Below are 22,360 nucleotides of genomic sequence, written 5' to 3'. Positions count from 1 at the left end.
AGGGAAAGATTCAATCTGGAAATTATTTTAAGCCAGCAATGCTCTCTGTGTGCAAGGAAGCCTTAGAAAGAACTCCAGTTAGTCCTTTACAGATGTTTTTAGCATGAGAATCAGGCCCTTGGTGCTGATTTCATGTTTTGTTGTGAATCCAAATTGCAAAGTATTACAAGTCAAGCTAGCATGGGTTAAAATGGTCAACTGCTTGCAGCTACTGCAGGTTTAATAGGCAGCTGAAGAAGATGTAAGAACAGGTCACTGATGTGACTTTGCATGCTGGTGTGTAAAATATGAGTTTAGAGGTATCATTGGTGGGATTCCTGACTCAGTTCTCCCCACCAAATGTGGAATTAGAAGGCCTGCTAGAGTCTGCAGCTGCACAAACTGTGATACGGTTCTGCCATCTCCCTCAGGCTAGGAGGAATGGCTCCAGTCTCTACATCCTTAGCACATAGGCATATGCTCAGAAGGTGAGCCACAGTAATCATATTTTATACTAGAAAAATTGCCTCATTTAAGGTAATTTCGTTGGTATGTGCAGCCTAATAGCTGTAATGAATTTCATCTTTTATGAGACAAACTATGGTGGATTACCACTACCCAGCTATGTCAAAAACCATTTGAAGATGTGCAGTGAAGGTGAAAATAGCAGAAATATCTGGCCTCACAGATATGTTTTGTACATAAGAGCTCTGAAGAATTAGATTTTATTCCAGTCTCTGCTGTATGCAGGTGAGAATTCTTTAACCGTAATGTGATCTTTTATTAGATATGGAGAGAAAAATCAACAAGCTAACAGAAAAGATGAAGTACATTCAATAAAGGATATTTGTGCTTTAAAAACAACAGGAGAAATGCTGCCAGGTGCAACTCGTGCTATACTCACTGCCATTCTCTTCACCCCTCTGGGGTTAAATTTGCTGGACTTTCATTTCAGGGCCGGACAACAGTGCAGAAGAACTGTGCAGATCCAGTATGGCATGAACAGGTTATCTTCAAGGAAATGTTCCCTCCACTCTGCCGGAGAGTCAAAATACAAGTCTGGGATGAAGGCAGCATGAATGATGTGGCCCTAGCCACCCACTTCATTGACTTGAAGAAAATATCAAATGAACAAGAAGGTGACAAAGGTAAAAGGGAAAATGTCTGGTCCAGAATATGCCTGTAAGGTAAAATCTACTTGCCTGGGATCTGAGCACTGGCTAATCTCATTTCAGGAATGCTGAGAGGTCAAGTGAACATCCATAGTTTTTGTTTGTTCTGAGAGACCTTTTCTTGCTTAATTTGAGATTATATTATGTTGTATTTAGTGCATGGTTGTCTGCCACTTCCTTTCTCATTACGGGGCTGCTACATAATTTGGTACCCTCTTTGTGACTGTGGCAATAGTCTGCTCCAGTCTGTTAGGGATGACTGATGTAAGTTTATAGTTCATGTGAGTTTCTGTTGGGCAATGAAAGCACAGAGTGCAAATCATGACCAAAGCAGGCTTGTGGTTTTGATCTACTCAGTAAGAGCGAAGTACTTAGGTAAGGCTCAGCTGGATACTGTCACAGCTCAATCAGGTACCATGGACTAGTGTGTTTGACCTCACATATGTGAGGTAAAGCTCACTATCTGGAGTCTTTTCACTCATCTGCATATGGAACATGGTCAGTCATCACAGCTTGGCAAAGGCATAGCAACTCCTAAAATTTGGGAATTCAAATGTGTATCTGAGTTCTTAATCAGAAAATAAGAGATAAACCATATAAACTGAGTAGTGATATAGTCTTGGGAACAGGCTGGATAAGGTGAGAAAGCCTCTGTTCCTCTCCCACCACGTCTCATCCCTCAGTCTGTGGGAGCAAGCTCTTGAATGCAATAAGTCTCATGCCCCAGAATGTGGTACAAACACCTTCTGAGAAAGAACTCCACACCAGCAGAATCCCCAGGCCTGAAAAACAGTGTTCTACGTGAGGTGGTCCCTATCTGCATAGAAATGGGTCCAAGTTTGGCTTTTGGTGTGCAAGAGGCAAGATTTCTTGGAGCACACAGTGAGAGTGTGCTAACATCTGGTGGAAATGCTGTAGAAGGTGCTTTATCTCCAGGGTTTTTGCCTACCTTTGGGCCTGCCTGGATCAATCTCTATGGCTCACCCAGGAACCACAGCCTCATGGATGACCACCAGGAGCTTAACGAAGGTTTTGGTGAAGGGGTCTCCTTCAGGGGACGTCTCTTCATTGAGATTGCTGTGGAGATACTTTCAGGAGGAGCCCGTGAGTCAAAATTTTCAAGCATTATCAAGGATATCAAATTGCCATCTAAAGATAAAGACTTCAGAACACCCAAAGGAAAAGACAAAACTGACAAAGCAGGAGAGGATCGAAAATCAACTTCTTCTTCAGATAAGATGAACTCAACTGAAGTGGAAGTCGAGCCATTCGATGTGCCTAGAGAGGTTGGTATAATATTAAGAAATCAACATGTGTCCCTAAACCTCCAAGACTGGCACTGATATGTGTATCTGGGTTCAGACTATGTAATACTGCTTTCACATGCTCCCTACAGCTTCTACATGACTCCATAGTCTTGGGACTTTCCCATAATAATGCAGAACGAATGAAGCATTCTTGTGTACCTGTAACTCACACAGAAAAACCTCAAGTAGGACTTGGTTTCCATAAAACATCCCCCTGTCCTATTTCCCTCCTCCACTACCTGCATCCATGCACTGCTACTAGAAACTTACAGACCTAAGATCTGCTAAATGACAGAAAGCCAATGGGGGCAGCTGGCCATTGTAAAGTCTGATTTCCTGCATTCACTTGAGAAAATCAGTAGTTGTCAATTGAAGTCAGTAGGGAATGACTGACGTAGAATCTGTGCAAATGCAGAGATACGAGCCTGTTCTACTGTCACCCTTTGTTGTAATGCAGTTTTAGATTGCTGACCACTTCAGGAGAGGGGCTGCTAATCATGTGCTCAGTTTAAACTGGTGTTAAGTGATGGTACTTTCCTAACTCCGTCTGTTGTACTGGGTAACATCACAGACAGATCTGTGCTCCCTTATTTTGAGAAGGTTGTGCAGTTGTGGCAGGGCATGGGGGTTCAGGTGCTGACCTGAGGTACTGTCTGGGAACACCACCACATTGTTCCATATACAAGCTCTATTTTTTTTTTTTTAACTCAATAAACAGCTAGAAAAATACTGTCATATTTTTTTTCCCATCTTCAGAATGTCATTGATCAAAATTTTGGCTTTTGTAGTGGGAGTCCCATCTCAGTGCTTAAAACAATAATGCCCTTTATTAGACTTGATTCTTGATCTTTTGACTACCTCTACAAGTGAACAGAAGAGAAATTCTTCTTTGGTCTTGAGGCCCAGCCTTGACAAGTGCTCTTCTGTGGCCTGTGTCCTGGTATTGCTAGCATGAGTGCTGGTTGGAGCAGGTCGAGGAATGTGTTAGCAGAGCAATGTCATGGGTAACTGCAAGCCAGCCGTGTGAACCTGTGCCCTGGTCCTGCTTTATCTACTCAGATTGTTGTAAATTGCCTCTGTTCCTCAGTTCATCTCTGGAGATTGGGATAGGGGTGACATGAGAAAAAAATGTATTTCCGTATAGATTTTCCTTTATATGGGAGAAATCCATTACTGTGAGCAGCTCAAACACTGTGGTCTTAGGTGCTAGTAAATACTCCAGATAGAGGAGCAAACCCTGCTGTTGCACCAATAGATGCTAACAGTAGAAATAAGGATTTATTTCTGGCTATTGTCTCATTTTTAAATACAGAATGAGTAAAAGGCAACAACACAATACAGTAATGCTTGATATTTTTCTGGTTTTGACATTCAGCAATATTTCAAGCTATAGTAGTCACAGTAATTGTATTACAACTCTCTGAAAGGAAAAGCAGGAACTGGAGACATGATAAATAAGGCAAAAAATGTCTTATGGAGCCCCTGAGACAACGGAGGCGAATTACCCAGCCCCACAGCACTTTATTGACCTATTCCAGTATCAAGAAGACATTAAACATTTGTGATTTTTATTTTTTTTTTAATTTGTTTTCAGAATAAGAAATAGATGTGTGTATTGCCATCTCTGAGGCTCAGGTTTACTAGGTGGTCTATGCTCTGGGTTCATGCTGAAATTAATCAAGGCACAGGGAAGCTAAAGCTACACTCGAGCTGCAATCTGTTTGTGATGTTAGCTTTGATATGTGATGCTGCTAATTCTTTTGCTGAAGACCTAAGCACCATGCAGGTTTTTTTCAAAATGAAGGGATCATGAGCTGTCAAAAGCTGTTTCTACTCTGCAGAAGTTAGGGAAACAAATACTCATATGCAGCTGATGTTTTATTCACTGTCTCACTCTGCTGCAAAAGAAGCCAGTGTGGATCTTGCCTAATCCAGTACACTGGTATCCATGCTGTGAAATAAGTAGGGTTTGCATCGGAAAGATTGTGGTAGTCAGGGTGTAAATCTGGGCAGAATTAAACCTATAAAATATATCTCCTTTGAGCTTAGTTTTGGTTTGGGGCTAATAGCTTGTTTTGTTAATGATCCAAGAGTCATTAACTGTCCTTCTTTGAGCGAGAGTGTGTGCCTGGGACAAAGAGGTGCTGGGTCTCCAAGAGGTTTAAACAGAGCAAGGTCAAAATCTTGGTATTACAGACACATGGGCAGTAGGTTAAAGTCACCCTGGGTAAAGCAGAACTGGCTGAGCAAGCCCCGGCCGGATGCTTTATGATGGCAGCATTTACTGTTGCAATGCAAAGGAAGACTCCTGCACACTCAGTGAGAAATGACTTGTATCAGGAGGGACATATTTTGTTGTTGTTGCACTAGAAGAGTACCCTTAAACTGCCTTTGAACTGGAATAGGTGTATAGTTTGAATGATGGCATAAGATCATGTGAAGATGCTGAAACCATTTAATGCAGAGTGAGGGGTAATGACTTATGCAACCAGTTATGATTAACTGGACAATATTGACAAAACCAATGTCATACAGGCTTATCTCTTTTTCCAATCATAGCAATTTCTCAGAGAAGAGGTATTACTTCTTCCTACAAATAGTGTCACACTGACCACCTCAAACTGATAGATCTACGACACTAACAGCTGCTAGAGATTATTATAAAGATTCCTCTGTGCTGTAAAAAAGACTAGAAGGTAAAACAAATGTTATTTTTCTGCCTCCTTCTCCTCCAATAGATCTATGAAGAGAAATTTGAGGAATTCCTTCTCTTTGGGACATTTTTTGAAGCCACAATGATTGATAGGAAGGTTGGGGACAAGCCCATAACTTTTGAGGTTTCCATTGGTAAGTGTGTTAAGCTCTTCTCCAAAGCAGAGAGGAAGTCTCAGTAGTGAGGGGATGCTACATGTTACTGACAGCTGTGTCTTGGGGCTTAGGAGTCAGCTCCAGAGTAGGGGTTACATTTGGGTTTAAACCCTGATCATTTCTCTGGACAGCAGTCAAGCTGTGCATACTGATGCCTAGCTGTCTCTACTCCCAGATGCCCTGTATTAATACAAATTCTATCACCCACCATACGCAGCAACTCACCCAGCATTTAGCCTCCTATTTGCTTGGGGGACCAAACTCATATATTTAATTTAGGGCCAAGTTTAATCTGTGGTTGCAATTAGTCCCTGGCAGGAACGATCCATCTGTTTTGTCCAATCCTGTTGAGCTAATATGGGTCTGTGTTTGTGGCATGGAGGTGATGCACAGCCAAATCTCAAAATGCATGCAGCAGCTTGTCCTCTGAGATCCTTCTGTGAGTTCTGTCCTCTCTCTGAGTGAAGAAGGACTGTATTGCATGTGGGACCTCCTTATGGTGGAGCTGAATTGTCCCTGGGAGCAAGCTAAAGGGAAAATTAAGACATTTTCATGAACATTGAGTGGGTGTTTTCAAAGCAGAAGAAGGTTCTCTTCAGATAGAAGCTTGAATTGATCTCGTATCCCATGCTGGGGTTTGTTTATCTCTGTACTAGCCCCACTTAGAGTCCAAGTGCACAGTAGCAGCCTGACAGTTCCCATTTTTGTGCTTGTGTACTCGAGTGAGCTGAACTGTGAGGCAATGAGTGCAGGGAGAGATGTCTGTGACAAACAGGACAATCTCCTGCTGAAATTTAGCAGGTAGCAGAACTAAGAACAACAAGAAAATAATTTGTATAGTTGGGCAAGAAATTATACTGATTGCTTTCAAAACAAATACTCAAGATGAATCTGGCTTTGAATTCTGGACCCGAATGTCTACCTGTGCAATTGAAATTTGGATCCAAATTTGGCAGTTGGCCATTATTTACATAAGAGGCTGAACTATAAGTCCAGATCAGGATGTTGTATGGGGTGATTCAGCACATCCTCCTCCTGCAAAGAATGTTTTCCGCCTGTCTGTAATAAAATCTCTAATTACCAGTTTGATGGATGCACCTCTTTCCCACACTGATAACTGCCCTTTAAGGCAAAATCCTATCAGAGAAGATAACTGTCATTAGCAGAGTTGTCTGGCATTAGGCTTGAAACTGGGGCCTCAAAGCATTGTTATTACTAACTCTGTAACTCTACTACACAAAATTTGCTAGTCTCAAAATGAGTTTTAGCACTTCTGAGATCAGATTTTGAAATTGTCATCCAGATGATGGTAAGAGGATACACATTTGCTTTGTGAGTCAAATGCATAGCAGGACTTCTGGGTCTAGAAATATCAACAGCAGTATTGTTTTTGCTTCTGAATTTCTTTAGCAAAAGCAGAAGGTCCTGAGGGCCAGCAACCAGAGGACTGCGTCGCTTAGTGATGGGGGGTAGTATACTAGGTATTTATCACCTACATTAGGTAAAGAATCACTGTCCTGCAGTCTGAAAAGTCATTAGGACCAACATACCCTGTTAGGACCTTTACAAACTGTGGTGTGGCCAGAATAGCTAAAGAACAGGAGGGGACAAAGTTTTTCCACTAATATGGCTAGTCTTTCTCTTTTTTTAAACCTTGTTGAGGTTTACCACCTCCAAACTAGTCATCTCTTCACTTATAACCCTGTGTCTCTAGGTAACTTTGGAAATATTACTGATGGGATATCAGCAGGAGTTGGAGGGAAAAAGAAGAGACGTGATGGGGAAGCAGAAGAAAGCCTGCTGAACGAGGGGGAGGATGAAATTTCTCAGGACCTTGGAGTACCTCTGATATCCACTACACCCCCTGAGAAGCCATTGATTACAGGTGGGAACAGGTGAGGATCTGCATTTCAAAACTTCATCATGCAGGACCCTGGTTCCTATTTTATAATCCTGTGGGACTCATCAATAAACCCTGGCAGAATTAATCAGGTTACATGGAATTGAGGCTTTCAAATCCTCAACTACATCTTTCACAACAGTAAATGTTATAGCTTCCACTGAAGTGAATGAGCTCTGACCCATTTTACATTCATCTTCTGATCTTGGCCTCATGGGCCCTTGAACTTCTGGAGTTTCTAGAAGGGCTGCGTTAGACCAGCTCTACACTGGACAGCTGTAGGAAAGCACAGCTCCTTCACTGCTATCCCTGATTTAGGGTCCCATACTCTGATCACAAGTAACACCCACCCAATGACCAGCCCCAGAAACAGAATAATAAGTCAAAAATATTGAAAACTGTTCAAGACAGTCAGCTTCCCAGAGCACTTTCCAGAGAAATACTAACCTGGATCTGTTTGGTTTATGCACCCCCTTAAAGTTAAAAAGTACTTTCACCCTTCCTGCAATCAGTGGCTCAGTCAGATTAAATAAGAGGTAGTGGAAGAAAACAAGAATGAAAATACCATGGTAGAAATACTTGTTTCTGCAGCAAAGAAATAAAGAGAAGGGAGAAAAGAACAGTTTTTGACAGAAAGATAGTTGCCTCTCCTCATTAAAAGGATGCCAGATTTGGCTACATGCTGGGTTATTAGCTTCCCTGAGAGACTGAGGGATTTTTAGTTTTTCCCTTAACAAGAATTTTGATTTAAAAACCGTTGTAGAAGAATTAATCACTCTTCAAATCTGCTGTTTGCTTCTTGGCTCACTCAAATATTAACTAAGTTTTCTCTCATTAAAGATCCCTTTTCCTCAAATTTATGTAAAACACTGCATCTTTTTTTTCCCCTTGTGTGCTATCTAAAAGAGTTTGGCCAGCAGCAGATACCAATTAATGACTGTGTGACTGTTGCCTCATATAGGCATCTTACTGGTCTCATCACTAGATATTTTAAGTATTAATCAGTACTTAATGGGATATCCAGTAGTTTAGATAAACTCTGCATTTTAGAGTCATAAATGAATAATAGCAAAAAATAACAAGAGTGTTTTGGAGATTAAAACCACTAGCTAATTAAAGGAGCAGGCAGAGCAATAAGCCTTTTACAGCAGACACCATTATATTGCCAGGAATTTTCTGTATTTATGTCAAAATGTATAGCAAGGATAAGCTAACACTGAAAACGTGACTCCTCTAAATTCTCACAGAGGAAATAATAGACATGAAAGTTCAATCTTCCATGTGAATTATTTCATGGCTTGTATAATTTTGCTAGTAAATCCCATGAAAAGATATATAAGCTCTGTGAATTTCAGGTTAATATGTTCTGGTACTGGGAGATACTTGAATTGTTTTTCCTATTTATGAAACCACCAAAATGAATGACTGCCCAAGACCTGTGTAGCTATAGACATGCTACACACTGAATTCAATGGGTAATGTTCACCTTACTGTAAGTTATTGAGGAGAAAGTAAATGGGAATTTCTGTTTCTCTTTTGATATCCATAGGGCAGTAAAATGAAGTTGTAGAGAAGATCTTCATCTTTTTAAACAGAAAAATTATTACATCAGCCTATTAGGGGTGTATGGAAGTTAGGAGTTATGGATAGGATGCTCAAGAGCAACAAGTGATTTGGTCTCTGTGGGCTTGGTTTAGCAGTTAAACACACGTGCCCAGTTCTATCTGACATGACCCGGGGTATCTTGTCTTGCAAGCGAACATGAGAGACGCAGCCCCTTCTGCACACCTCTTTGCCTGGTTTTTCTGCCACCCTGGATAGGACTGAAAGTAGATCCATTGACATCAAGCTTTTTCTCTTTGGGGATCTCACAGGTAGCATAAGTGATGTTTGTGTTTATTCCTCCCAGTATTTGTTAGTTAGCAACTGTGAACACATTCTGTCGTGTCTTCAGTTTCTGTGCTATGAGAGCACCAAAGGGTTTTCCTTTCCTGTGCCGCCCCCCAGACTCCTCTCTTACCTTTATGATCTCCTCCATATGTTGTTTTCACAGGAACTACCAGTACCTGCCATACGATGAGAGGAAGCCCTGTGTCTGTGTCAAGAGTTACTGGGGTGACCAGACCTTCCGTCTGTACTATTCCAACATGCTTGAGAGAATGGCAGATCACCTGGTAAGTGGCAACCATCCTTCCAGACTCATGCATCCAGCAGAGTACAGCAGTGAGAGGTCACATTCCCCAAAGCAGGCCTTCAGAGTTTCCCCCAAATGCATTCCTTGCTGTTCATTTTGTGAAAGGGTAGCTGATAATGTTTTATTCTTTGGAAGAATAGTCAAACAGTTAAAATATGAGATACAGAAAAATCCTGCCTGATGGCTTTTCTTCTGATGTCTTCTTGCCCAGACCACATGTTTTAACCTGTGTTTATGATGGAGACTCTTTAAAGGACACACTTTTTGGTTTTACTTTTCCTAAAACTATTGATAGAAACAAAATGGTGTGTCATCTCATGGGCAGTCACTGTGATGCCCTAAAACATAGTGGTTTTCCATAATGATGTTTTTTTCTACCCTTATTTAAAGTTGACTATCAACAGTTTCAAGAAAGTAGTGGTATTTAAAGTGACTTCTAATGCTATATATTTTAGTTCAGAGCACTCAGATTGAGAGTCTGATTCATCCCTCATTTATCCTTATATACTTCATGAGCAACAGCACTGAAGTCACACTCATGCAAAACTGTACCATGAGAAGACAGTGGCTTATAGCTCAACATTTCAAACTCAGGTACTTGAAAATTAAACCTCTGAATATATATACGGAGAAATATCTTTGTCAGTGTACCTGAACTCCCACAGGCTTTGCTGAAAATCCAGCCATTTATTCTACATTGTAAGAACAGACTCCATTTCTCAATAACAGTAGGTGTTGTGGTAGACCTTGCACACAGATTTCATTGCCCCCTAAAGTTTAGGAAGTTGACTCCAGCAACTTAATTTAAGCAGCAGGGCTGGAAACAGAAACAAGGACTTTTTCCTCCTACTGTATGGAGAATGTTTCCCACTGACTGATCCTCACCAAAGAGGCAAGAAAGCAAAGCTGCTCAAAGCAGCAGTATCTTGGACTGCTAGTTGGAGAGACTGGGAAAAGGTAAAATTAAATCATGCTGCTGAAGTCTTCTTTCTGCACACTTCAGATATAGTGATACATCAAAGGTCCTGTTCCGTCAGGCTGCAAAGTTGCCTCCCTCATTCTTGCTGGTCATATAGTAAATAATGGTGTTATAACACTGGCAGAATGACTAAGTGCCATCCTCTACATAACGGCTTTTTCATGTGTTTTTCATAGGAAGAATCATTAGAGCAAGTAAGGGACTTGATCAAGGTTTCAGAGGTTGCATCTGAGGAGAAAATGAGGACAACCCTAAATGACTTTATCGATCAAAGCAGGTAACTGCATTTACTAGAGGCATAAAGAAAATCAACTTTATATGTTGGCTTCAAATTTGAGTATAGACAAGGAAACTGATGGTTAAAAAAGAACAGTAAACTTATTGCAATATATATTTATATTTTGCAATAAAAGCAAAGGTGTTCCCAAATTGCAGTTTATACAGGGAAAATATTTTATTGTTCTTGTCAATATTCAGTATTGACAGTAAACTATTGCCAATCATTGTCATATTGTTTTGGCTTTCTGGACTCTAAGAAGAACATGTATGGGATAAGTAAGATTTAATAAAGTGTGTTATAGACATACCATGAAAAAGGACAAGGTAAAGATAAAAACAAAGGATTTCCCATGCTGGGCTCTATCAGATGACATGATTTGGCTCAAAATAGATACAAACCCTGATTTCTAGGTATGCAATGCAGTTTTGGGACTCTGTTCTTTTGATTTTATGGGTGCTCAAAACTTATTTTAGAGAATTTCAGCATCTTTGACTTCTGATTCATGTACTGCAGCAGACAGAACATTTCATTCCAAAGTATTTTAGCAGCTCACACTAAAAAAAAAACCAAACAAACCCACCTTTAAGGAACCTGTTATTCTTGTGCCATAGGGCCTTCATTACCGTTGCTGAAAAGAAGCCCAAAGGGTTGAACTACACTGCCTTGGACAAAAAGAGACTGATGCTATTCAAGCAAGAGCTGGTATGTGTGTTTTTTTTCCAGTAAACATTGATGCAATGATGTTAACTGTAACCACACTGGTTGTATACCTTTTAATTTCTATTTGATTTCACCATACTGGAAAGCTTTGTAATTAATATGAATATATTATCCTGAGCATTTTTTTTAGATAGATTCTGCTATGCTTGATAAAGAGTTGTAAGCCAACCTAAAATAATATTCAGAACATATTGTTTGTAAATACAAATAAGACATTACAATAATGAGCTCATTCTTCTTTTCCATACGTCTTAAAATTTGATGATGCTGAGTTCAGTAGAAAACAAACAAACAAACAATTCAACACTGCTGTTAGGCATTTAATTATTGTGATGGAGCTGAACTTCAAGACTAGTGAATTCTGGCATTCAATATTCCTGTGCCTAGTCACCTCTTGCAAGGAACCAACCACTCTGCTGTGGGGCAGGCTGGCTCTGGAGCTTCTTCCCTTGGTAACTGACCAGATGTGGGACATTCACATTTTATGTTATTCAGATCCAAAGGTTTGATCCCTTTCTATTGTGACTAGGAAGGTAATTGTTCCTTTGAACCAGGTGTCCCTATCTTCTCTTTTCAGCTTGAATCAAAGACTGTTTTCTCCTTCTGTGTGAAGTTAAACTGGTTGATAATGCATAAGAAATACATGTTGTCTTTCCTGACTGCAGGACGCCATGTCCAGTGGTGCCAAGGGAATTGTTCAGCAGCAGAAAAAGAAGATGACACTGGATGAAATGATACGTGAGACTCAGAGCTTTATAGAAAAAATTCGATTCTTGGTCGACGAGGTAATCCACACAGAAATTCAGATAAATTTAAAATCCAGGGCTTGACTTTGATTTTCATAATCCCTTGTGCATAATAAGTATTGGCCTGGTTATCCAAAGAGTTGTCCTTTGGATATTTTGACCCAATCCTGTTTTGCATTAAATGAAGCTGTTAACAGACCATGGTAGGAAAATACTGGGCCATGTAGCATAGACAGGATGTGGGATGGAGTTTTTCTTTCTGCTTTCCTTTTTTTTTTTTTTTTTAAAGTAAGGTGATCCCCTATGTGTCCTGGTATGAGCTGTCCTTCTGAGAGCTCTCTGCACTAGCAAACTAAATGGAGCCATGGCTATTCCCTGTCTCAGAGAGCAAGTAGCACAGTCTACTATGGTTTACAGCCCACAGCCAGGTTCTCTTCCTTCCCAAAACAAAGTGATATTGCTCACAGTGCCTCCTGGGAAGGGCCACTGGGCTGGTCTTTGCTTCAAACCATGCTCAGGCTTTGCTTGGAGAAATGTTATTTGAAACAGGGCAAGGCAATGCCATGGAGCATCCTCACAAGCAGAGCAGATGATTGTATGCCACTGCTTAAGTTTACGCCTGGTCCTTTTTGGTTTGCTGGTATAGATGAAGTTGATGGTATTTTCCCTGGTAGGTACTTTCATTTTACATAATCTGAGGGTAAATTATTTCCTAAGGCAATGTTGTGCTCAGATTTCTAGTTTTAGTTTCTCCTCAAATGATTGGAATGGTTGCTCCTTAATCACTCTACAAAGCTCTTTACCTTCAGTTGTGCTTAGGAATGGAGGTTTAGACTGCAAGTCTGGCATCAAGTGAAAGCTTCTTTTAGTCCAGGTTCACATATGCCACTCCACTGGAGCTGTGAGAAAATTAGCTCTTGGTAGAGAATGTTTTAACAAAAAATAATGGCGGTGGCTCATAGAAAAAATGCAGTTTTACTTCAGTATTCCTCCTCATTTAACAGCCACAGAATACGGTGCCTGACGTGTTCATCTGGATGCTAAGCAGCAACAAGAGAGTCGCATATGCAAGAGTCCCAGCAAAAAACATACTCTATTCCCCAGCAAAGGAGCAGAGGGGCAAGGACTGTGGGAAGATTAAAACCCATTTCCTGAAAGTAAGTCCAAGGCACTCTACAAACACAGGTAATGCCTGGGAAGCTTTCGGAACTCAAATTTCTTCCAGAGACTGTCATTTACAGTCGTATCTTTGTACTATATAAAAATATGTACTCATTTGTGTCTTCCATCTATTAACATTTGATTACTATGTTTATGCTTGTCCTTCAAGCACTGTATCATAGCTAGGCTTTTGGTGTATGAGTGTTTAATTCTCTCACTACTCTTTATGGCAAGTTTATAGCATTATAACTACATACATAAACAGAAGAGGTACAGCCTCTTTTCTGGCAAAAACATCAGAATGCAGCACATGAATGTCTGGGAGGAAAGTGGTAAGAGGTCGGCAGCAACTCAAGTAGTGAGGAAACCTTGGTATTCAGAGATAATACAGCAAATATTTATGCTTGCTATTTAAAATGTGCCTAGGTTTGTGCAATATATGTCCAAAGCATTTCTATGGTATTATTCATCTTGAAGGAATGCCTTAGTGGATATAAACCTACAAAGGCAGTGTGACCAGTAATATCTGGTAGTGGAATATTATGCAATGTAATTGTTACTATAGCCCTCAGGAAAAGCCCAAACAAACAACATGAAAGTAACTTCATATAATGACTTTTTAGTGGTTTTTCACCTGGAGCTGCTGGGAGCTCTCCCATAAAGCATAGCTAAAAAGCAGATAGAGTTATCTAAGCTCCTGGCTGTTGCCATAGGTACTTGTTAAGCTCACTACTATTTGCCTGCATGAACAAAAAAATACCACAATTTACTCTCCAGCCCCTTCAACGCCAAGAGTTTCCTTAGGAATAGATAATACTAAACATGGAGCTTAACAAAGCTAGATGAAGTGGGAAGGAAGAGGAACGAAATAATAGCATTGTTTGTCAAGACTAGTAACATTTTATACTGGAATATATTTTCTGACCTGCCAAAGGGAGTAGTATTTTTAGAAATATGTGTGACTAACTATTGGAGGACAGAAAAACTGCATAAAATGGAAAATGGGCTGAAGTCTGGGAAAGGTAGGGTATGAGCTAGCACAGATATACTTGCAGCTATTAGGTGGCCTGCACAAATCTCTGCATACGAGGCAGTATGACATTTACACAGACTTTCAAACAAGCAAATTAATAATTTCTTCCCTAAGAATCACAGAAGTTCCTTGTCCTAAATGAGTCTCAGGGCCACTTGCTGTGGAGGAATGCCATTTATCAGTATATCAGCTCAATGAATGGTCCTTTATTTCACTTTGGCTTTTTAGGACTCAGCATCCAGACATCTCTCTTTTTTGAGCTTGTTGTTGACAGGTGGATTTTTTTCTTAAGTTACCAGGCAAGCGCCCATTGGGCTGGACTGTGCAGGCAAAGGTGGACATCTACTTATGGCTTGGACCTGCCAGCTATGCCCGCAGCATCATGGAGAATTTGCCCGTAGGATATGAGACTGAATTGCCATCTAACACCAACACAGGGCACAGTGCAGTGCCCTCACCTGCCTGCCTGCTGTATAAAAGTAAGGCATTCTTTCCTCTGCGTATTAGCAATTAAGAGTCATGGCCCCAAAACCTCTAATTCAGAGGGTATCACAACCTCTCCTTAAAATAACTGCTCTAAGATGGTCACAGCTTAGCATCTTTTCATCAGAAAAGGCTGGTTTCATTGCCAATTCATCAGCCCTGCCACTGACACTTTGCAGATGCCAGGGAAAGAAAGGACCTATGTGCTTGCTATTTCTGTTCTCTGTCCCCATGGGTTTGTCTCCTCTTAATGAGGAAGCATCCTTCAGTTCTCCTGATGAATTTACCATGTTGAACACCCAGTAGATAAGCCCGTGAGGGGAGATAAAAACTGGCAGTTAACAACCTTGCAGTAGAGACCTGCATTAAACATGGATTTTAAGTGAATGCAAGTTTTACACAACTTCTGAATGTCTCGGGTGGTTTAGTATGACAAAACCAACAGTTCCCCTTGTCAGATTTAATGGTTGGGCTTGATGATCTTGAAGGTCTTTTCCAACAGAAACGGTTCTATGATTATGGTTGGACAGCAGGTGATGATTCTTCCCTTCCTACCCATGTGCTGCATCATTTCCATGAAGCTGATGTTACTGTTTTCTTTGCAATGGTGCAGCCCCACACCTCTTCCAGCTGAGAGCCCACATGTATCAGGCGAGGGGGCTTATTGCAGCTGACAGCACTGGACTTTCTGATCCTTTTGCAAAAGTTACTTTCACATCACGCTGCCAGACCACAAAGGTAAGTTCCAAAGTCTCTTTCAGTAAATTAAACCACCTTGTTTGTTTTTTTATTATTATTTTTTTTTTTCCTGATTAAATGATGAAAATGAACAAATCTTGGTTTTGTAAGGAGGTACCTAGCAGGAAATTAAATGTCTGCTGTTAAAGGGCAACTCCTGAGAGTCCATTGCAAGCAAGGCAAAAGTTCAGGTGTAACCTGCTATTCTAACATGAAGTGCAGCAGTACTAGTTTATTTTAGCTCAGATGTCAGATTCTCTGGAGCTACTGGGATTTTGTAGCAAGTGAATAACCTTTCTGTACATCTTTTTCTGTATGTTTTAAGTTTGGGCTATTGTCATTGCTTGGTATGAGGATGAACCCCTGTGGTTCTTTTTTCCTGCAGTCTATGCATGCAATGATTGAGCAAAGAATGGAAACATTTGTATGGCTCCTGTGCCATCATGGCTGGTTGTGATGGAATTTGGCAAAGCACACTACTGGTTTTAGAGTAGCAAAGTTGAGAAGAGCTGAAAACAGAGATGTGTGAGACTTTCTGCACCACCTAAACGCTGCAGAAATGTGCCCATAGGGAGTAGCCTCACATCTCCCTCAGGCATCTCCGGGGGCAAATGATCTCCTGTGGACATTTGATAAAGCCTCTAGAAAGAAGGGGAAACTTCTACAGAGCTTTAGCAAGGAGGGTTGAAGTACAGCCCTGGCAGGTGAGCAGGAGAACGATCTCTCACAGAACATGGACTGACTTTCAGAGGTCCTGAGCCCTCTACAACTACCCTGGAGATAAAACGGGGCTGGGAGTTCTGAAACACAAGCAGAATTTGTTGGGCCAAATATGGTCTTGTTTCAGAAGTGTTCATACACCTGATCTGGCCATCCGAAAAAAAAAACCTCTGCATAAGACTGTTTTGTTTAATTCTAAAAGCCCTTTGTCACCTTCTCTTACAAATCAAGTTCTGTAGCACATGCCAAAAGGATCAAGAAGCAAAAAAAACCTTTCTCTGCTCTAAGTTGTAGGTGCCTTCTTATCCTGCTTTTGCCCCAAGGATATTAACTGACTTTTTCCTATAATGTAATTTTAACTTCTAACTGAAGTTCATGAATGAAGCCAATGAAGTTCATGCTTAGATGCATCAGATTCAGGAAAGTAGAATTTGGCCCAGGAAAAATAAGATTTTATAGGCATGGAAATGTTAAGTTTATTCAGTGCCTAAGTAAAATGTTGCAACCAATAACATATGTTTTTAGAAGATTGTCAGCCAAGTGTCAATCAACTATAGTGAAGAGCTTCATTTCCATTCTAAAGAATGATAGCAGGTTATGAGTCATTTTGCAGCTGGCATATTTTTCCTCTTTAGGTGTTATCTTTGTTAAATATATTTCCTACCAAGACAATTAAAACATTGTCTATGATGAAATGCCATAAACATCCACATAAACTAAATTATAATAATTTCAAAACTATTGATTTATTATGTGTGGTTCATTAAAATACCTTTTTTTCTTTTTCATAAAGTGTTATGTGTCATTACACTGAAGTAAAAAAAGAAAGATTGAAAACATATATCCTGGAGGAGTGAAAACTGGCCACAATTTAGGGCAAAGGCTTTATTTTAATAGCATTGGACATGTGCCTGCTTTCCTAAACCAGCAGCTTTCCTCTGAATTTAATACTGATCTTTGTCTACACAGCCTAGTGGTCATGTATTGACAGACTTGTGAGGGGTCTGTGAGGCAAACAGGGAACACTAGAAACTGGAGATACTGGCCTCAAAACAAAAGAATCATACTGTTCTCGCAGGGGATAGCTGCTGAAAAATGGGGTGTCTCAAGACAAGGAATAGTTCAAACTGTGGGAAAGGACATCACCAGCAGGTCCGCACATCCTGTTGAAAGGCCTCCCAACTGACCTGCTCACAGCTCATTAAATATTTTATTTCTTTCATTAGATCATTTCTCAGACGTTATCCCCCACCTGGAACCAGATGCTACTCTTCAACAGCATTGTGCTTCATGGTGACAGAGAGGAGATCGCTCAGTTCCCACCAGAGATTGTCATCGAGCTGTATGATGATGATGCAGTGGTAAACACAAAAACTTTCTCAGTAAAAACATGGGCTCTTATGCTTTACCACCAGTGTGTCACTGAATAGGCATTAAATGTTTGACCTTGCTGAATGGAGCTCAGTCTCACAGTGGTTTGCAGTTTAACATCTGAAAAAAACCCTGAGACTCATTTTATCTCCTTTCAAAGGTGTAGCCATGCTTTTTCCCCAAGTGAACCTTGTTCCTAAAGACTGGCTTACAGAAATCAGAAGCATCTTTCCACTACCTCCCTTGCACACAACTGCAGATATTGCAGCTAAGTCTGGGGAGACATGAATTTATCTCTTACCATGCAAACTCTGACACAGTCTCATAGAGCTCAGAAATTTTGGATACTTGGATCCTCCATTTTCATAACTGCCTTGCATTTTACCATGCTCTTTCCTTCAGAGGAAGGTTTTGTGGGTTTGGTTGGTTGGTTGGTTGGTTGGTTTTTGTTTGTTTGCTTGTTTTCTCCCCACAAATACTAAACTCTGCATCATCTTGGCTCCTATGACAGCTGTGAAACTCAAATGCATTTGACACCTGTATTCTTTCTTATTTAGGGTAAGGCAGAATATATTGGGTCTACAGTGGCTGCCCCTGTGGTGAGACTTGCTGATCAAAACTATGAACCACCTAAACTTTCCTACCACCCAGTGTATTGTGGAAATCTTTCAGGAGGAGACCTTCTGGCTACGTTTGAGCTTCTGGAGGTAAAGTAGACTTTCTTGACTGTTACACTTGTACACCTTGGGCTCACAAAAGCAGCTGCAGCATCAAGGCCCATCACCCTCTTGAATTAGTGGGAATTGCAACTGAGGCAGAGTCACTCTGCTGTTAGACTTCATAGTCCCAGTACAATTTCTGTCACTCCCTCCACCCTGCCAGGGCCCACTGTCCATGCACAAACCACTGCCTGCTCCTTGCATGCTCTGAGCTTCATTTGCCTGTCACTTGCTGTGCCCTAAATTTCATGGTCTGTATTGTTCTTCTCAGTGACAATACTCTACAGCATCTCACATGGCAGATAATAGCAATATAGACATTAAAGAAATTTTCAGGAAAAGATATATAGAAACATCTGCCAGGCTCCAAAAGTACTCAGAAAGCTGATGTGCTCGTGGCTCCTTCCAACATCAGGGTTGATGATGCTCTGTGTGAGGATGGAAACAAAAATCTCTCATCACTAATTTATTCACATTCTGAGCCATAACCTTTCTGTGCTCAATAACTCTGATCTGCAGGTACAATTTAGTTCAGCTGAAGAAGTGTTGGGTAAGAAGTGAATGCTCCTTTCTCAAAATGAATGTTATTATGCTGGGTCTTGCTGGAAGGATAAAATTATTCTTATAACAAAGCATTCTGGCATTTAGAAAACTAGTATACTAAAAAAATACATAAATAATGAATACTAGGAGTCTTGATCTTTCTCAAAGGGGGCTTAGGATTTGCTGTGGGTTTTTTTGTTTGTTTGTTTTTAAATCAGAGGTGCAGAATTCTTTTGTCAACACACCTTGGGGGTATTTTCCTCTACTGTCATTGGAGTCCTAGATCATTTCTTACCTCTTCTTCTGTGCAGTTTCACTGTGGCCACAAAACAAAATCCCTTCTAAGTTATAACAAAGTAATTTCACTGAAATTAACAGTTTCACTGCGTAATACAGAAACACTCTCAACTCCACTAGTGCCTTTAGATCTTGGAAAACTGTGGACCTTGCAATATATTTGAATTCAGTTAACTGCAACACTTAAAAAGAGCAAAAGTGAAGATCCATGAAATCTTAACTTGATATCAGTCCTATGATTTGCAGTCCTGGAGTGAGGTTTAATAAAATTCCTTATGAGGCAGTTCTGTCCTCAAATGTGAGATCTCACCAGTCTTCCTCTCCTAAGCTATGTCCTTTGGAATGAATCTCTTCTCACAGCTGTAAGAGGTGACACAAATAGCTGTGTAGGTTCTAGTTAAAAAAAAAAAAAAAAGAAAGAAAGAAAGAAAAGAAATGGTGCAGTTTGCAGTTTAGAAATTACATATTCATAAGTCACTGTATCATGGAGATTAATATATTTTTCTTGGTGACCTGCCATCGCTACCCAAGTCAGATAATGCAATGAAAGGGGGTACCCTGAGATGTGAACTGTGTGCAGGGTCATGGCATCTGGTATGTGATCTGGTTCAGGTGGTCTTTGCCTCTTGCTTTATTTGAAGTACCAGTTGATCTATTATGGGGTAAAATTTTGGAGCGTTTAATGTCAGCTAATATAGAGTTGGAAGCTCTGAATATTATTCAAGCTAAACAGATGGATTTCTAGACTGGCTGGCATTTTTCACAAAGTTGTGTGTTTCTGTTTGGCTTTTTAACCAGCATGGCAGAATTGACTGACAGAAAACAGATACATTAGGGAAGAGCCAAACCAGAGTTAGATCTCCAGCCTCAAGTTCCACAAGATCTATTAAATGAATTGGTTTGGATTTTTAGTGGTAAAGGGCAGTAAACTTGTGCATATGAATTATTTCTGGTAAAAGGCAGTAAATATGTGCATGTGAATTATTTCTGTTAATTATGTGAATGCTCATGTGCTAAAGGTGTTATGCTAGAATATAAGTTTTCCACACATGTCCTTCACCTACAAGGTACTAGGGATCTCATCCTTTCTCCCTTTAGCTAATTAAACTCCCCCACAACTGTACATGGCTGCAGGTGCAAGACAGATGGCTTAGTTGAATGAAGCAGGAGACTTCAACTTTACAAGTCCTTTTAGAGCTGTATCTGAGCTCCTTCACCTTTCAACAGTGACAAGTGAACTTAGGAATGCTGGAGCACTCCAGAGGTTGTGGTTCTTTTTCCCAGAAGCTGTATGTACAGGACACTTTAGGTACCATACATCATGTGAAAGGCAAGGAGAGCTCTGTCTGTAGGTTGTGAGCTCACCTGTGAAAGCTGTGTTCCTACTGTTCTCTGCTATCACAACCTGAGCTTCTGGTTGGGACTGATCATGAGGTGCTGGCTTCAACAGTTTTGTCTAGAAATTTCCTGATTCAGGCCAAGATTCAGATCTTCACATGGACTGAGAAGGTCATAAATACACTGTTGAACATTAGGAAGGGATGGGCAAATGAAGCCAGGAAGCTTTCCCACAGCAGGTGAACTAAGCAGGCAGCAGAGCCTGGAGTGCAGGAAGAGGCTAAGAGATGGTCGAGCCTCAGAGCTGTGGTGGAGCATGCTGTCCTCCCACCCACACGCCACAGGGCTGTCCTCTGTGCCCAAATGAGCTCCTGATCGTAGGGCAGACTCTAGGTGCAATATGTGCAAAGAACATGGCTGAGGCTGGCTGCTGGATTTTGGTAGCTGCCCAGAGAAGACCCACCCCTAATGCTGGAGAGATGACTTGCAAATTCTCAAACAGTGACAGCGTGCAATAATGTAGAACTGCTACTCTGTAGTGGCTGAAGAGAATTAGGTCTGTCTGGCAACGTGTGGTTTAGCTGATGTATACTGTCTGTTCACCAGCCTTTGTAAACCAGAATCAGATCTAGAATTTTCCTGTGAAAATCTTCCTAAGAAGTTTGGCGCAGGATTTTTGTTAAGTAGAATTACCACGCTTTCCATTTTTAGTAAATAAATAGGCATGCTTCAGTACATACATATCTTTAGGGCAGACTATGTTCTGCTAGGACAAAGGAGTCTTTTTTTTCTCCGAAAAGTGCATAAACACAATCTATTGAATACTCTTCCTGCCAAATGTTTTAGCATCACAGCAGGACAGACAGCAATCCAGGTCAAATTCTTCTCACAGCACAAACTGTCTGCTCTGCAACATCTTGTAAAACTGCATCAAATTGATGTGCTCTGTTTGCCATTCACAGATACTTCTGATCTTAGTTTTATTCTTCCAAAAACCAACCTAAGTTATGACTGCTTAATTTTTCAGATTCCTGAGTCAGATCCAGACAGACTTCCCCCACTGGATCCACCAGATGTTGGCCAGATTTACCCAGTCCCAGCTAACATCCGACCTGTTTTAAGCAAATACAGAGTGGAGGTGAGTTAGGATATTTGCATTTCCAAATTTCATCTTCTTTTGTTCTCTTATTGAACTGTATTTTTAAGGGACAATGATTTTAAAATCCTGATCAATAGAAATAACATAAAAATAGCATTTGGGTGACAAAATAAATGTGGTAATATCAGATCAAATAGATTCTGTGAGGCTGGGCATGCAAGACAGTGCTTCCACCTGAGGCTAGCTACATCTCAGTCCTGACCTGCTGGGAAGAACTGCTCCCATGTCACTGTGGCTGATGGGCCAGTGCTCTGTGTAGCCCAGAGAAGGGTCTGCAGGAGATGGGGAGCTTCCCCTTGCAGCTGACCTCACTGGAGGTGAAGTTCAGCATCAGCCACCTCCCAGGCTTTTTCTGGGTCCCAGACTTCAGCCAAGCAATGTCTCGTCCCAGCATACAAATGTCTGCACCTTGTCTGTCCTCCTCTTGCACCATTTGGACTCAAAGTCCCCTTATGTTAGAAAGCAGGGAAATGTGACAGCTTATCATGTCTGTCTAATGCCTGCATGCTGCCCAGCCTTACCACTCACTGTCACTCATCCTGCAGTCTTCACACCACCTGCTTATTTGCCTGTTTTGCTGTGCCAAGTCGGACCCTGCCTTCATTACCTGGTGGCACTTCCTTCTGAAATACTCTTTTGGGAGCCCAGAAGCA

The 22,360-nt window shown here is 40.9% G+C and overlaps 1 protein-coding gene across 1 annotated transcript in view; it reads left to right on the top strand.

The window, feature by feature from the left end:
• Positions 1 to 22,360, top strand: part of FER1L6 (fer-1-like family member 6) — a 63,196-nt gene that overhangs the window by 10,913 nt on the left and 29,923 nt on the right. Inside the window, exons 9-22 of the mRNA XM_008946405.1 lie at positions 935 to 1,127; positions 2,088 to 2,437; positions 5,197 to 5,305; positions 7,041 to 7,221; positions 9,280 to 9,400; positions 10,576 to 10,676; positions 11,291 to 11,381; positions 12,065 to 12,184; positions 13,150 to 13,302; positions 14,632 to 14,818; positions 15,436 to 15,560; positions 17,507 to 17,641; positions 18,209 to 18,358; positions 21,576 to 21,686. Of these exons, the coding sequence (XP_008944653.1) occupies positions 935 to 1,127; positions 2,088 to 2,437; positions 5,197 to 5,305; positions 7,041 to 7,221; positions 9,280 to 9,400; positions 10,576 to 10,676; positions 11,291 to 11,381; positions 12,065 to 12,184; positions 13,150 to 13,302; positions 14,632 to 14,818; positions 15,436 to 15,560; positions 17,507 to 17,641; positions 18,209 to 18,358; positions 21,576 to 21,686 (2,127 nt within the window). The remainder of the gene's footprint in view (positions 1 to 934; positions 1,128 to 2,087; positions 2,438 to 5,196; positions 5,306 to 7,040; positions 7,222 to 9,279; positions 9,401 to 10,575; positions 10,677 to 11,290; positions 11,382 to 12,064; positions 12,185 to 13,149; positions 13,303 to 14,631; positions 14,819 to 15,435; positions 15,561 to 17,506; positions 17,642 to 18,208; positions 18,359 to 21,575; positions 21,687 to 22,360) is intronic.

The sequence above is a fragment of the Merops nubicus genome, unplaced genomic scaffold (genome assembly GCF_000691845.1).
Source record: "Merops nubicus isolate BGI_N331 unplaced genomic scaffold, ASM69184v1 scaffold6128, whole genome shotgun sequence".
Taxonomy (NCBI): Eukaryota; Metazoa; Chordata; class Aves; order Coraciiformes; family Meropidae; genus Merops; species Merops nubicus.
The sequence above is the reverse complement of the archived record's forward strand: the minus strand, read 5'-3'. Positions and strand labels throughout refer to the sequence as shown.